At 44.2% G+C, this 16,750-nt stretch overlaps 1 protein-coding gene across 1 annotated transcript in view; it reads left to right on the top strand.

Annotated features, from left to right (window-relative positions):
- Window positions 1–16,750, top strand: part of LOC139557905 (voltage-dependent L-type calcium channel subunit alpha-1D-like) — a 203,165-nt gene that overhangs the window by 123,099 nt on the left and 63,316 nt on the right. The window contains exons 20-26 of the mRNA XM_071373234.1: window positions 2,351–2,459; window positions 3,756–3,885; window positions 9,951–10,010; window positions 10,870–10,976; window positions 12,878–12,965; window positions 13,054–13,161; window positions 16,410–16,462. Coding sequence (XP_071229335.1) covers window positions 2,351–2,459; window positions 3,756–3,885; window positions 9,951–10,010; window positions 10,870–10,976; window positions 12,878–12,965; window positions 13,054–13,161; window positions 16,410–16,462 — 655 coding nt within the window. The remainder of the gene's footprint in view (window positions 1–2,350; window positions 2,460–3,755; window positions 3,886–9,950; window positions 10,011–10,869; window positions 10,977–12,877; window positions 12,966–13,053; window positions 13,162–16,409; window positions 16,463–16,750) is intronic.

The following is a 16,750-nucleotide window of genomic DNA, read 5'->3' as shown; positions in this document are numbered from 1 at the left end:
ACAACAAAAAATTGTAGCCCGTAAAACGGCAGCCATTTTCCAGGAAATGCTTTCAACCATCTAAAATCACAACAACGTTCAAAATGGGAAAAGTCTGATATTTTCTATTTATACAACAACTTCATGTGTTATCACTGTGCTTCATCTAATAGCAGAACAAAATGACCTGGATTACAGATGAGATTACATTAAAGGTACATGGTGCAAGTGATTAATGCTGTTGAAGATTCTTCAGATTGTTATAGCAATGGTGAAGATCTCCACAGACCTTTAACCTTTGAACTTGCACACTTCCTGTGATTACAGAAGACATTTATAGCTACGGTAACGTCAAAATGTGCCGCCCAAAAAATGAATTATTGATATGTTGGATTCACGTCTTCATCTGAAACCAAAAAGGCGGAAAATGTGGTTCATTCACGTCTCAATCAAAAGTTAAAGATATAGGACTAAATCAAAATAAATCAAAACTTCAAAAGCACTTTAAATATAGTTTGATTTGATTTAGTCCGATTCTTTAACTTTTGATTGAGACGTGAATAAACCACATTTTACGTTGATACATTTTTGCAAATCTAATGTATTTTCCAAGTAGATTCCATGCCACAATACGTTGATGAATTACGTTGAATCATCCAGTCCGTGCCCACTGGGAGGGCATCGTCCATTTAAGATGGATGGAAATAGAGTTAAATAGAGAGAGACAGTGTGATTACGCCAGTCACACTCGTAACACCCCGACCCAGTGACTCAGTCATTTAGATCCACTGAATGTTCCTCAGATCAGTGTTTCCTCAACCCTCTCCTCAGACCGCCCAGCCAGTCCAACCCTCTCCTCAGAACCCCCAGCCAGTCCAACCTTCTCCTCAGAACCCCCAGACAGTCCAACCCTCTCCTCAGAACCCCCAGCCAGTCAAACCCTCTCCTCAGAACCCCCAGACAGTCCAACCTTCTCCTCAGAACCCCCAGCCAGTCCAACCCTCTCCTCAGAACCGCCAGCCAGTCCAACCCTCTCCTCAGACCCCCCAGCCAGTCCAACCCTCTCCTCAGGACCCCCAGCCAGTCCAACCTTCTCCTCAGAACCCCCAGACAGTCCAACCCTCTCCTCAGAACCCCCAGCCAGTCCAACCTTCTCCTCAGAACCCCCAGCCAGTCCAACCCTCTCCTCAGAACCCCCAGCCAGTCCAACCCTCTCCTCAGATCCCCCAGCCAGTCCAACCCTCTCCTCAGAACCCCCAGACAGTCCAACCTTCTCCTCAGAACCCCCAGACAGTCCAACCCTCTCCTCAGAACCGCCAGCCAGTCCAACCCTCTCCTCAGACCCCCCAGCCAGTCCAACCCTCTCCTCAGAACCCCCAGCCAGTCCAACCTTCTCCTCAGATCCCCCAGCCAGTCCAACCCTCTCCTCAGAACCCCCAGACAGTCCAACCTTCTCCTCAGAACCCCCAGACAGTCCAACCCTCTCCTCAGAACCGCCAGCCAGTCCAACCCTCTCCTCAGACCCCCCAGCCAGTCCAACCCTCTCCTCAGAACCCCCAGCCAGTCCAACCTTCTCCTCAGAACCCCCAGACAGTCCAACCCTCTCCTCAGAACCCCCAGCCAGTCCAACCTTCTCCTCAGAACCCCCAGACAGTCCAACCCTCTCCTCAGAACCCCCATCCAGTCCAACCTTCTCCTCAGACCCTCCAGCCAGTCCAAACTTCTCCTCAGAACCCCCAGACAGTCCAACACTCTCCTCAGAACCCCCAGCCAGTCCAACCCTCTCCTCAGAACCCCCAGCAAGTCCAACACTCTCCTCAAAACCCCCAGCCAGTCCAACACTCTCCTCAGAACCCCCAGCCAGTCCAACCCTCTCCTCAGAACCCCCAGCAAGTCCAACACTCTCCTCAGAACCCCCTGCCAGTCCAACACTCTCCTCAGAACCCCCAGCAAGTCCAACACTTTCCTCAGAACCCCCAGCCAGTCCAATCCTCTCCTCAGAAGCCCCAGCTTTTTAACTCTGCATTGTTGGGAAAGGGCTAGTAAGTAAGCATTTCATGGTAAAGTCTGCACCTGTTGTATTTGGCACGTTGAGTAAAGTAACAAATAGCAAAGGCTTAGTGATTAGTTGACCAGTTGACCAGTTGACCAGTTGAATCAGGTGACCAGGTTAATCAGGTGAATCAGGTGTCCAAGTGAATCAGCTGAATCAGGTGATCATGTGAATCAGTTGTATCAGATGAATCAGGTGAGCTTGGACTGGAAGTACTCGAACACGTAAAATATGTGTAACTGGCTGGAGGTTTAGGAAACACTGGATTATATCAGGTGGCTGTTTGTCAGACAGACTATGTGTTTCTCTCTCTCTCAGAGGCGGCAGTAGGCATCCAGCTGAACGTAGCAGACATCCTCCCTCCCAAGGAGAAGGTTACACCAATCCCAGAGGGCAGCGCCTTCTTCTGTCTCAGCAAGACCAACCCGTGAGTCTCTTACAAACGCTCTAAACTAGTCGCCTATATATTCTAATAAGACTTACTCACTAATGCTACTGGACTATTGCTATTATACTAGAGGACTACAACTATTATACTATAGTAATACTACGATTATACTATAGTAATACTACTATTATACTATAGTAATACTGCTATTATAGTAGATGACTACTACTATTATACTAGATGAGTACTACTATTATACTAGAGGACAACTGCTATTATACTAGAAGACTACTACTATTATACTAGAGGACTACTGCTATTATACTAGAGGACTACTACTATTATACTAGTGGACTACTATTATTATACTATAGTAATACTACTATTATACTATAGTAATACTACTATTATACTATAGTAATACTGCTATTATACTAGATGACTACTACTATTATACTAGATGACTACTACTATTATACTAGAGGACAAATGCTATTATACTAGAAGACTACTACTATTATACTAGAGGACTACTGCTATTATACTAGATGACTACTACTATTATACTAGAGGACTACTACTATTATACTAGAGGACTACTACTATTATACTAGTGGACTACTATTATTATACTATAGTAATACTACTATTATACTAGAGGACTACTACTATTATACTAGAGGACTACTACTATTATACTATAGTAATACTAATATTATACTAGAGGACTACTACTATTATACTAGAGGACTACTACTATTATACTAGTGGACTACTATTATTATACTATAGTAATACTAATATTATACTAGAGGACTACTACTATTATACTAGAGGACTACTACTATTATACTATAGTAATACTAATATTATACTAGAGGACTATTACTATTATACTAGAGGACTACTACTATTATACTAGAGGACTACTACTATTATACTAGAGGACTACTACTATTATACTAGAGGACTACTACTATTATACTAGAGGACTACTACTATTATACTAGAGGACTACTACTATTATACTATAGTAATACTACTATTATACTATAGTAATACTACTATTATGGACTACTAAAATAAATATGCATCTGACGAATTGTGAGCAGAGAAATTTTTTTCCTTTTCTGAAGCGTATTTAAAAATTAAAATAATATTTAGCCAATTAGGTTTGATCCCAGCTCTTCTGTAGCAGTTGAGACTGTGCTAGCCCACTGAGCTAAAGCCGAGGCATTAGCTTTGTGAGCTAACACACGTCTTTAGTTCTTAGTTAAGGTTTCTTATCAGTGTCTTCAAATTATTACTTTTTTTTGTTTGTTTCTTCTTCTTCAGGATCCGTCGGGGTTGCCACTTCCTGATCCACCACCACATCTTCTGCAATCTCATCCTGGTCTTCATCATCCTCAGCAGCTGCTCTCTGGCCGCAGAGGATCCCATCAGAGCACACTCCTTTAGGAACAATGTAAGTTACACACTCCTTTAGGAACGATGTAAGTTACACACTCCTTTAGGAACGATGTAAGTTACACACTCCTTTAGGAACGATGTAAGTTACACACTCCTTTAGGAACGATGTAAGTTACACACTCCTTTAGGAACGATGTAAGTTACACACTCCTTTAGGAACGATGTAAGTTACACACTCCTTTAGGAACGATGTAAGTTACACACTCCTTTAGGAACGATGTAAGTTACACACTCCTTTAGGAACGATGTAAGTTACACACTCCTTTAGGAACGATGTAAGTTACACACTCCTTTAGGAACGATGTAAGTTACACACTCCTTTAGGAACGATGACCCTTTTCTCCATAAATAATTGAACTGATGTTCATCAAGAAATAATGGTGGCAAACGCACTGGGTAAACCGTTTAAAGAGTGCAAGCGCACTAGAGCGAATTATAATACAGTTTTCTTGAAAACTGGTGGTTTTAAGTGCAGTCTAACGTGGACTTTGTTTATGGAAGCGTAGCGGTCGTGTTGAAGGTTTTACGTGTGCTCAGTGGTTGGGTCTCGAAGCGCTCAGACCGGATGTAATAAATAGCCTATAATTTCAGTGTATTGTTGTTGTAGCCGTGTGTTATTATGTAAATATTAATGGCCATGTTGAGTTAATTACATTGGAAGCAATTGTGGTCATGGTCACAGCTCTATCCAATTCCCAATCAGCTGCTGTTACAATGCATTAGAGTGAAGGAAACAGTCAGTCAGATTAGGCTACAGGTGATCAGCTGTTACAATGCATTAGAGTGAAGGAAACAGTCAGTCAGATTAGAATACAGGTGATCAGCTGTTAGAACGCATTAGAGTGAAGGAAACAGTCAGTCAGATTAGAATACAGGTGATCAGCTGTTAGAACGCATTAGAGTGAAGGAAACAGTCAGTCAGATTAGAATACAGGTGATCAGCTGTTAGAACGCATTAGAGTGAAGGAAACAGTCAGTCAGATTAGGCTACAGGTGATCAGCTGTTACAATGCATTAGAGTGAAGGAAACAGTCAGTCAGATTAGGCTACAGGTGATCAGCTGTTACAATGCATTAGAGTGAAGGAAACAGTCAGTCAGATTAGGTTACAGGTGATCAGCTGTTAGAACGCATTAGAGTGAAGGAAACAGTCAGTCAGATTAGGTTACAGGTGATCAGCTGTTAGAACGCATTAGAGTGAAGGAAACAGTCAGTCAGATTAGGCTACAGGTGATCAGCTGTTAGAATACATTAGAGTGAAGGAAACAGTCAGTCAGATTAGGCTACAGGTGATCAGCTGTTAGAATACATTAGAGTGAAGGAAACAGTCAGTCAGATTAGAATACAGGTGATCAGCTGTTAGAACGCATTAGAGTGAAGGAAACAGTCAGTCAGATTAGGCTACAGGTGATCAGCTGTTGTTAAAATGCATTAGAGTGAAGGAAACAGTCAGTCAGATTAGAATACAGGTAATCAGCTGTTACAATGCATTAGAGTGAAGGAAACAGTCAGTCAGATTAGGCTACAGGTGATCAGCTGTTACAATGCATTAGAGTGAAGGAAACAGTCAGTCAGATTAGAATACAGGTGATCAGCGGTTAGAACGCATTGGAGTGAAGGTGTCACGCCCTGACCTTAGTATTCTTTGTTTTCTTTATTATTTTGGTTAGGTCAGGGTGTGACAAGGGTGATTATATGTTCCCCTTTCTAGGGGTTTTGTATGTCTATGGTTGCCTAGATTGGTTCGCAATTAGAGGCAGCTGTTTATTTATGTCTCTGATTGGGAACCATATTTAGGCAGCCATATTCCTTGAGTATTTGGTGGGTGATTATCTACGTCTATGTTTAGTTGCTTGTGTCAGCACTATGATTATATAGCCTCACGTTCGTTTTGTTGTTTTTGTATCGTTCATTCCGTGTTCTTTCTTTATTAAAAGAAGATGCATTCAAATCACGCTGCGCTTTGGTCTCATCGCTATAACGACCGTGACAGAAGGTAACTGTCTGTCAGATTAGGCTACAGGTAAAAGCATATTCAGTTCACATCCTCAGCCTATTAATCCTACTTGATTCAGTGATTGAAATGAAGACCCCCCCCCCCCCCCCCCACCACATCCTCAGCCTATTTCCAGCAGACTAATTGGGAAACACATTCACTTCCTACCTCGAAATCCGCCTCGCTATGTTTGAATAAATTAGTCTGGCCTTTTGAAGTAAGCAAGCTGCTAAATGTTTCAGTTTACATCCATCCTACGTCTTGTCTAGGCTACTGTAGGCTATCTGAAATTAAGATATAGACCTATCAGGGGCTATAAACTACCTGGCTACTGTAGGCTATCTGAAATTAAGATATAGACCTATCAGGGGCTATAAACTACCTGGCTACTGTAGGCTATCTGAAATAAGATATAGACCAATCAGGGGCTATAAACTACCTGGCTACTGTAGGCTATCTGAAATAAGATATAGACCTATCAGGGGCTATAAACTACCTGGCTACTGTAGGCTATCTGAAATAAGATATAGACCTATCAGGGGCTATAAACTACCTGGCTACTGTAGGCTATCTGAAATAAGATATAGACCTATCAGGGGCTATAAACTACCTGGCTACTGTAGGCTATCTGAAATAAGATATAGACCTATCAGGGGCTATAAACTGCCTGGCTACTGTAGGCTATCTGAAATAAGATATAGACCTATCAGGGGCTATAAACTACCTGCCTCTAGCTAAGCAAACCATGGCAAAGTTGAATTAAAATCATAAACCCAGATTGTATTCAGAAGCCTAGGTCTATTGAAATGACAAGTCAATCACGCACATAGGCCTTGCTTTTTGCATTATCCAAAATGCAAATTAATTACTTAAAAATCATACAATGTGATTTTCTGAATTTTTGTTTTAGATTCCGTCTCTCACAGTTGAAGTGTACCTATGATAAAAAATTACAGACCTCTACATGCTTTATAAGTGTAACGGGCTTCCTCCTTCTCCTCATCCGAAGAGGAGTAGAAGGGATTTGACCAAAATGCAGCGGGTTGTGAATACATATTGATTTAATAGACAAAACGGAAAAACACGACAAACACTTGAATAATTACAAAACAAATAAACGAATGTAGACAGACCTGGACACGAACTTACATACAACGTGAAGAACGCATGAACCAGGAAAACAGACTACATAAAACGAACGAACTAACAAAAACCGGAACAGTCCCGTGTGGCGTAACATACTGACACAGGAGACAATCACCCACGACAAACAATGTGAAACAACCTCCCTATGTATGTCTCTCAATCAGAGGAAAACGAAAACACCTGCCTCTGATTGAGAGCCATACAAGGTCAATTAAACCTGACACTTAACATAGAACAAACACAGACTGCCCACCCAGCTCACGTCCTGACCCACTAAACACAACAATACAAAAGGAAAACAAGGTCAGGAACGTGACAATAAGTAGGAAAACCTGCAAAATCGGCAGTGTATCAAATACTTCTTCTCCCCACTGTACATACATAAATATATACATATATAACTATATAAATATATACATATATAACTATATAAATATATACATATATAACTATATAAATATATACATATATAACTATATAAATATATATATATATACATATATACAAAATATAACTATATAAATATATACATATATAAATATAATAACATCATATTGAGAACAAACAACCACCAAAATAAAAACTAGTGTCAAAGAGAATAAAAAATTTAAAAAATGTCGTGTCATTTGATTTTGTTATAATATTTGAGTCACTCAGATAGCACAAGGCATAACTCTGTAAAATTGCAGGAAATTAGCTTTAAAACAGCTCAATGTTGTGTCTGGGTCCACTCCTGTTCTGATCTACTGGAACACACAGCCCTGACTGCACAGAAACACTGGGTTCAGCCCTGACTGCACAGAAACACTAGGTCCACTCCTGTTCTGATCTACTGGAACACACAGCCCTGACTGCACAGAAACACTAGGTCCACTCCTGTTCTGATCTACTGGAACACACAGCCCTGACTGCACAGAAACACTAGGTCCACTCCTGTTCTGATCTACTGGAACACACAGCCCTGACTGCACAGAAACACTGGGTTCAGCCCTGACTGCACAGAAACACTAGGTCCACTCCTGTTCTGATCTACTGGAACACACAGCCCTGACTGCACAGAAACACTAGGTCCACTCCTGTTCTGATCTACTGGAACACACAGCCCTGACTGCACAGAAACACTAGGTCCACTCCTGTTCTGATCTACTGGAACACACAGCCCTGACTGCACAGAAACACTGGGTCCACTCCTGTTCTGATCTACTGGAACACACAGCCCTGACTGCACAGAAACACTAGGTCCACTCCTGTTCTGATCTACTGGAACACACAGCCCTGACTGCACAGAAACACTAGGTCCACTCCTGTTCTGATCTACTGGAACACACAGCCCTGACTGCACAGAAACACTGGGTCCACTCCTGTTCTGATCTACTGGAACACACAGCCCTGACTGCACAGAAACACTAGGTCCACTCCTGTTCTGATCTACTGGAACACACAGCCCTGACTGCACAGAAACACTGGGTCCACTCCTGACCTCACAGACCCAGTCACCAGGCTCCCTGAGCAACACACACACACACACTCATACACACACACACACACACACACGCAAAAACACATACATACACACACACACACACACACACGCACGCACGCACGCACGCACGCACGCACGCACGCACGCACGCACGCGCACTCACACACACACACACACACACACACACACACACACACACACACACACACACCACGCACCACGCACCACGCACCACGCACCACGCACCACGCACCACACACACACACACACACACACACACACACACACACACACACACGCAAAAACACATACATACACACACACACACACGCACGCACGCACGCACGCGCACGCACGCACGCACGCGCACTCACACACACACACACACACACACACACACACACACACACACACACACACACACACACACACACACACCACGCACCACGCACCACGCACCACGCACCACGCACCACGCACCACGCACCACGCACCACACACACTCACACACACACACACACACACACACACACGCAAAAACACATACATACACACACACACACACACACACACACACACACACACACACACACACACACACACACACACACACACACACACACACACACACAGAGAGAGAGAGAGGGAAGCAGCTGTCCTGATTGCACATTTGGTTCAGTCATCATGCTAGACGTGCCAATTACAGCCAGCTGAGGAAGGACCGTCTTGTAACGTGCAATCAGAGAGTCAGTGGGCGCGTTCCAGACCGTCTTGTAACGTACAATCAGCAGCCCCACAGGGAGGTAGAGAAGGTAATGGGTGCGTTCAAGGGGGCAGTGGGTGTATTCCAGACAGTCTGCAAAGCAGTCACACACCAATTCTCACAATGACCACACAGGAAAAGGAAAAGAGGGATACCTAGTTAGTTGTACAACTGAATGCATTCAACTGAAATGTGTCTTCCGCATTTATCCCAACCCCTCTGAATCAGAGAGTCTCTCTCTCTCTCTCTCTCTCTCTCTCTCTCTCTCTCTCTCTCTCTCTCTCTCTTTCTCTCTGTCTCTCTCTCTCTCTCTTTCTCTCTCTCTCTCTCTGTCTCTCTCTCTCTCTCTCTCTGTCTCTCTCTCTGTCTTTGTCTCTGTCTCTGTCTCTGTCTCTGTCTCTCTCTCTCTCTCTCTCTCTCTCTCTCTCTCTCTCTCTCTCTCTCTCTCTCTCTCTCTCTCTCTCTCTCTCTCTCTCTCTCTCTCTCTCTCTCTCTCTCTCTCTCTCTCTCTCTCTCTCTCTCTCTCTCTCTCTGTTTAACCCAAGGGAGGAAGTGGGTGCTTTTCCAGGATGCCTACAGTGTAGACTCAGATTGTTCAATCATATTAATTTGATTCCTGGAATAATCCTAAATATATCTGATACCCTGTCTTCGTCCCCTCTCTACCCTACAGGTTCTGGGCTATGCAGACTATGCCTTCACCTCTATATTCACAGTGGAGATTATACTGAAGGTAATGAAAAATAAAAAAAGAGACTGTTTGTCACTATGAAGTGTTATAGATTTGTTATGAAATATGAGGCTATGTAACGCACATTGAAACAGTCAGTGCACATCCCAAACGGCACCCTATTCCCTCCCTCGTGCCCTTTATAGGGAATAGGGTGCCATAAGGCTCTGGTCTAAAGTAGTGCCCTATATAGGGGAATAGGGTGCCGTTTGGGACACATGCAGACTGTGATTTGTAATGCAAGGTCAGATTGATACCACATCACCACTAAGTTCTCATTTTATTATGTTCCCTGTCCTAACACCTCCTGTTCTCTTTTTTCCTCCTCCCCACCTCATCTTCCTCCTCTTCCCCACCTCCACATCCACCTCCCCCTCCTCCTCATCTTCCTCCTCCTCATCTTCCCCCTCCTCCTCATCCTCTGCCTCCCTCTCCTCCTCCTCCTCCTCCTCCTACACTCCCCACCTCCTGCTCCCCACCTCATCTTGCTCCTCTTCCCCACCTCCTCCTCATCATCTTCCTCCTCCTCCCCCTCATCCTCCCCATCCACCTCCCCTCCTCCTCATCCTCTTCCTCCCCGACATTCTCATCCTCCTCCTCCCCCACCTCCTCTTACTCTTCCTCCTGTTTATCCTCCCCACCTCCTCCTCCTCATCTTCCTCCTCCTCCCCATCCACCCCCCCCTCCCCTCCTCCTCATCCTCCTCCGGCTCCCTCTCCTCCTCCGCCTCCCCCACCTCCTCTTACTCTTCCTCCTCTTCCCCACCTCCTCCTCCTCCCCATCCACCTCCCCCTCCTCCGCCTCCCCACCTCATCTTACTCTTCCTCCTGTTTATCCTCCCCACCTCCTCCTCTTCCTCTAGATGACGGTTCATGGAGCGTTCCTCCACCAAGGTTCATTCTGTAGGAACTGGTTCAATCTGTTAGATCTCCTGGTGGTCTCTGTGTCTCTGATCTCCTTCTTCCTCCAGTGAGTCTCAATCAAACTTCTGTACAACGTTAGGCCTCATAGCCTTAGCCTAGCATGTCCACTGTATAAGCACTGAGTACCATTACCACACCGGTATTTTCTGATCATAGCTACAGTGCATTCAGAAAGTATTCAGACCCCTTCACCTTTCTCCACATTTTGTTACATTACAGCCTTATTCTAAAATTAATTAAATTGTTTGTTTTTTCTGTCATCAATCTACACACAATACCTCATAATGGCAAAGCAAAAGCAAATGTATTCAAATTGTAAAAAAAAACTGAAATATTACATTTACGTAAGTATTCAGACCCTTTACTCAGTACTTTGGCAGCGATTACAGCGTTGAGTCTTCTTGGGTATGACGCTACAAGCTTGGCACACCTGTATTTGGGGACTTTCTACCATTCTTCTCTGCAGATGTTTCTTCTCTGCAGATGTTTCTACAACTTGATTAGAGTCCACCTGTGGTAAATTCAATTAATTGGACATGATTCGGAAAGGCACACACCTGTCTATATAAGGTCCCAACAGTGCATTTCAGAACAAAAACCAAGCCATGAGGTTGAAGGAATTGTCCATAGAGCTCCGAGACAGGAATGTATCGAGGTACAGATCTGGGGAAGGGTACCAAAACATTTCTGCAGCATCGAAGGTCCCCAAGAACACAGTTATCTCTGTCATTCTCAAGTGGAAGAAGTTTGGAACCACAAAGACTCTTCCTAGAGCTGGCCGCCCGGACAAACTGAGCAATCAGGGGAGAAGGGCCTTGGTCAGGGTGACCAAGAACCCAATAGTCACTCTGACAGAGCTCCAGAGTTCCTCTGTGGAGATGGGAGAACCTTCCAGAAGGACAACCATCTCTGCAGCACTCCACCAATCAGGCCGTTATGGTAGAGTGGCCAGACGGAAGCCACTCCTCAGTAAAAGGCACATGACAGCCCGCTTGGAGTTTGCCAAAAGGAACCTAAACACTCTCAGACCATGCGAAACAAGATTCTCTGGTATAATGAAACCAACCAAGCGTCACATCTGGAGGAAACCTGGCACCATCCCTATGTTGAAGCATGGTGGTGGCAGCATCATGCTGTGGGGATGTTTTTCAGCAGCAGAGACTGGGAGACTAGTCAGGATTAAAGGAAAGAAGAACGAAGCAAAGTACAGAGAGATCCTTGATGAAAAGGTGCTCCAGAGCGCTCAGGACCTCAGACTGGGGCGAAGGTTCATCTTCCAACAGCACAACGACTCTAAGCACACAGCCAAGACAACGCAGCAACGCTCCACATCTAACCTGACAGAGCTTGAGAGGATCTGCAGAGAAGAATGTACAGGTGTACCAAGCTTGTAGCATCATACCCAAGAAGACTCGAGGCTGTAATCGCTGCCAAAGGTGATTCAACAAAGTACTGAGTAAAGGGTCTGAATACTTATGTAAATGTGATATTTCCGGGGGTCTATGAATTTGAGAGTTTTTATAATCTCTTTAGCGTCATCCCTCAGCTTTTTACTGAAACAGGGGCGGGGGAAAGTTGTGTTATTGTTTCAACTGCTGATTGCCCCGTAAAGGCTGTAGAACACACCAGCTATCAGAGTGAAGAACCACATCAGTAATCCTACCTGTTCTGAAATCAGTAATCCTACCTGTTCTGAAAGCAGTACTTCTACCTGTTCTGAAATCAGTACTCCTACCTGTTCTGAAATCAGTACTCCTACCTGTTCTGAAATCAGTACTCCTACCTGTTCTGAAATCAGTACTCCTACCTGTTCTGAAATCAGTACTCCTACATGTTCTGAAATCAGTACTCCTACCTGTTCTGAAATCAGTACTCCTACCTGTTCTGAAATCAGTACTCCTACCTGTTTTAAAGGAGGATAACCTTATGTCTCTCTCTCTCTCCCAGTTCGAGTGCCATCTCTGTGGTCAAGATTCTCAGGGTACTCAGAGTACTCAGGCCTCTACGAGCGATCAACAGAGCCAAAGGACTGAAGGTAAGGGTGTGTGTGGTTGTGTGTGTGTGTGTGTGGTTGTGTACTTGTTTGTTGACCTGCCTAACAATTGTGTGTTCTGTCCATTCAGCATGTGGTCCAGTGTGTGTTTGTAGCGATCAAGACCATCGGTAACATCATGATCGTCACTACTCTACTACAGTTCATGTTCGCCTGCATCGGAGTCCAGCTCTTCAAGGTAATGTGTACTGTACTGAGAGTCCAGCTCTTCAAGGTAATGTGTACTGTACTGTACTGTACTGAGAGTCCAGCTCTTCAAGGTAATGTGTACTGTACTGTACTGTACTGAGAGTCCAGCTCTTCAAGGTAAAGTGTACTGTACTGAGAGTCCAGCTCTTCAAGGTAATGTGTACTGTACTGTACTGTACTGAGAGTCCAGCTCTTCAAGGTAATGTGTACTGTACTGTACTGTACTGAGAGTCCAGCTCTTCAAGGTAATGTGTACTGTACTGTACTGTACTGCGAGTCCAGCTCTTCAAGGTAAAGTGTACTGTACTGAGAGTCCAGTTCTTCAAGGTAATGTGTACTGTACTGTACTGTACTGAGAGTCCAGCTCTTCAAGGTAATGTGTACTGTACTGTACTGTACTGTACTGAGAGTCCAGCTCTTCAAGGTAATGTGTACTGTACTGTACTGTACTGAGAGTCCAGCTCTACAAGGTAATGTGTACTGTACTGTACTGTACTGAGAGTCCAGCTATTCAAGGTAATGTGTACTGTACTGAGAGTCCAGCTCTTCAAGGTAATGTGTACTGTACTGTACTGTACTGAGAGTCCAGCTCTTCAAGGTAATGTGTACTGTACTGAGAGTCCAGTTCTTCAAGGTAATGTGTACTGTACTGTACTGTACTGAGAGTCCAGTTCTTCAAGGTAAAGTGTACTGTACTGAGAGTCCAGCTCTTCAAGGTAATGTGTACTGTACTGAGAGTCCAGCTCTTCAAGGTAATGTGTACTGTACTGAGAGTCCAGCTCTTCAAGTGTTTTACTTCACTACTAAGTATTTTATCAAATCAAATGTATTTCTATAGCCCTTCTTACATCAGCTGATATCTCAAAGTGCTGTACAGAAACCCAGCCTAAAACCCCAAACAGCAACCAATGCAGGTATAGAAGCACGGTGGCTAGGAAAAACTCCCTAGAAAGGCCAAAACCTAGGAAGAAACCTAGAGAGGAACCAGGCTATGAGGGGTGGCCAGTCCTCTTCTGGCTGTGCCGGGTGGAGATTATAACAGAACATGGCCAAGATGTTCAAATGTTCATAAATGACCAGCATGGTCAAATAATAATAATCACAGTAGTTGTCGAGGGTGCAGCAAGTCAGCACCTCAGGAGTAAATGTCAGTTGGCTTTTCATAGCCGATCACTGAGAGTATCTCTACCGCTCCTGCTGTCTCTAGAGAGTTGAAAACAGCAGGTCTGGGACAGGTAGCACGTCCGGTGAACAGGTCAGGGTTCCATAGCCGCAGGCAGAACAGTTGAAACTGGAGCAGCAGTCCACCACCAGGTGGACTGGGAACGGCAAGGAGTCATCATGCCAGGTAGTCCTGAGGCATGGTCCTAAGGCTCAGGTCCTCCGAGAGAGAGAAAGAAAGAAAGAGAGAATTAGAGAGAGCATACACACAGGACACCGGATAAGAAAGGAGAAGTACTCCAGATATAACAGACTGACCCTAGCCCCCCGACACATAAACTACTGCAGCATAAATACTGGAGGCTGAGACAGGAGGGGTCAGGAGACACTGTGGCCCCATCCGATGATACCCCCGGACAGGGCCAAACAGGCAGGATATAACCCCACCCACTTTGCCAAAGCACAGCCCCCACACCACTAGAGGGATATCTTCAACCGTCAACTTACCATCCTGAGACAAGGCAGAGTATAGCCCAGAAAGATCTCCGCCACGGCACAACCCAAGGGGGGGGCGCCAACCCAGACAGGAAGATCACGTCAGTGACTCAACCCACTAAAGTGACGCACCCCTCCTAGGGACGGCATGGAAGAGCACCAGTAAGCCAATGACTCAGCCCCTGTAATAGGGTTAGAGGCAGAGAATCCCAGTGGAGAGAGGGGAACCGGCCAGGCAGAGACAGCAAGGGCGGTTCGTTGCTCCAGAGCCTCTCCGTTCACCTTCACACTCCTGGGCCAGACTACACTCAATCATATGACCTACTGAAGAGATGAGTCTTCAGTAAAGACTTAAAGGTTGAGACCGAGTCTACGTCTCTCACATGGGTAGGCAGACCATTCCATAAAAATGGAGCTCTATAGGAGAAAGCCCTGCCTCCAGCTGTTTGCTTAGAAATTCTAGGGACAATAAGGAGGCCTGCGTCTTGTGACCGTAGCGTACGTGTAGATATGTACGGCAGGACCAAATCGGAAAGATAGGTAGGAGCAAGCCCATGTAATGCTTTGTATGTTAGCAGTAAAACCTTGAAATCAGCCCTTGCCTTACCAGGAAGCCAGTGTAGGGAGGCTAGCACTGGAGTAATATGATCAAATTTTGGGGTTCTAGTCAGGATTCAAGCAGCCGTATTTAGTACTAACTGAAGTTTATTTAGTGCTTTATCCAGGTAGCCGGAAAGTAGAGCATTGCAGTAGTCTAACCTAGAAGTGACAAAAGCATGGATTATGGTAATATATAGAAATGGTAATATATAGACATTAGCTCTGCTGTTAGCTAGTCTCTGCGTTAGCCTTTTTCTGTCATGAACCCTTGACATAGTCCAGTGAAACACACTAGAAGTAACAAAAGCATGGATTACTTTTTCTGCATCATTTTCAGATTTTTGCAATGTTATGTAGATGGAAAAAAGCTGTCCTTGAAACAGTCTTGATATGTTCGTCAAAAGAGAGATCAGGGTCCAGAGTAACGCCGAGGTCCTTCACAGTTTTATTTGAGACGACTTTACAACCATCAAGATTAATTGTCAAATTTAACAGAAGATCTCTTTGTTTCTTGGGACCTAGAACAAGCATCTCTGTTTTGTCCGAGTTTAAAAGTAGAAAGTTTGCAGCAATCCACTTCCTTATGTCTGAAACACAGGCTTCTAGCGAGGGCAATTTTGGGGCTTCACCATGTTTCATTGAAATGTACAGCTGTGTGTCATCCGCATAGCAGTGAATGTTAACATTATGTTTTCGAATGACATCCCCAAGAGGTAAAATATATAGTGAAAACAATAGTGGTCCTAAAACGGAACCTTGAGGAACACCGAAATTTACACTTGATTTGTCAGTTATTTTATGTCATGTCCTGTTATATTAGAATCCATTCTCCATACTATACCATAGTATAATCTAATAGTCTGTTATATTAGAATCTATTCTCCATACTATACCATAATATAATCTAATAGTCTGTTATATTAGAATCTATTCTCCGTACTATACCATAGTACAATCTAATAGTGTGTTATTTTATTTCAGGGTAAATTCTACCGCTGTACAGACGAGGCCAAACACACGCCAGAGCAGTGCAAGTAAGTTACGCAATCTGTCTTTCTAGAACTGAATAACGGATGTCATGTGGTTTTAGTGTGTTTTGTCGGTTGTGTTTTTAGTGTCTAAACGTCTATAGGAAGGCCTCTTGTCAAACTTACTTTCCTCTGTACCCTGTGTGTCGTCTGTCACACACTTCAGCATGGCCACATAAGTACACCTTCCAAGGATGGGGTAAATTCCATTCCGATTCCAGAACATTTTAGAAAGCAAACCAAAATACAAAATACAATTCTGAATGTTCCTCACTGAAAAACATTTAAGAGAAC

This window comes from Salvelinus alpinus, chromosome 28 (genome assembly GCF_045679555.1).
Source record: "Salvelinus alpinus chromosome 28, SLU_Salpinus.1, whole genome shotgun sequence".
NCBI lineage: Eukaryota > Metazoa > Chordata > Actinopteri > Salmoniformes > Salmonidae > Salvelinus > Salvelinus alpinus.
This window is presented reverse-complemented; position numbering and strand designations above follow the sequence as displayed.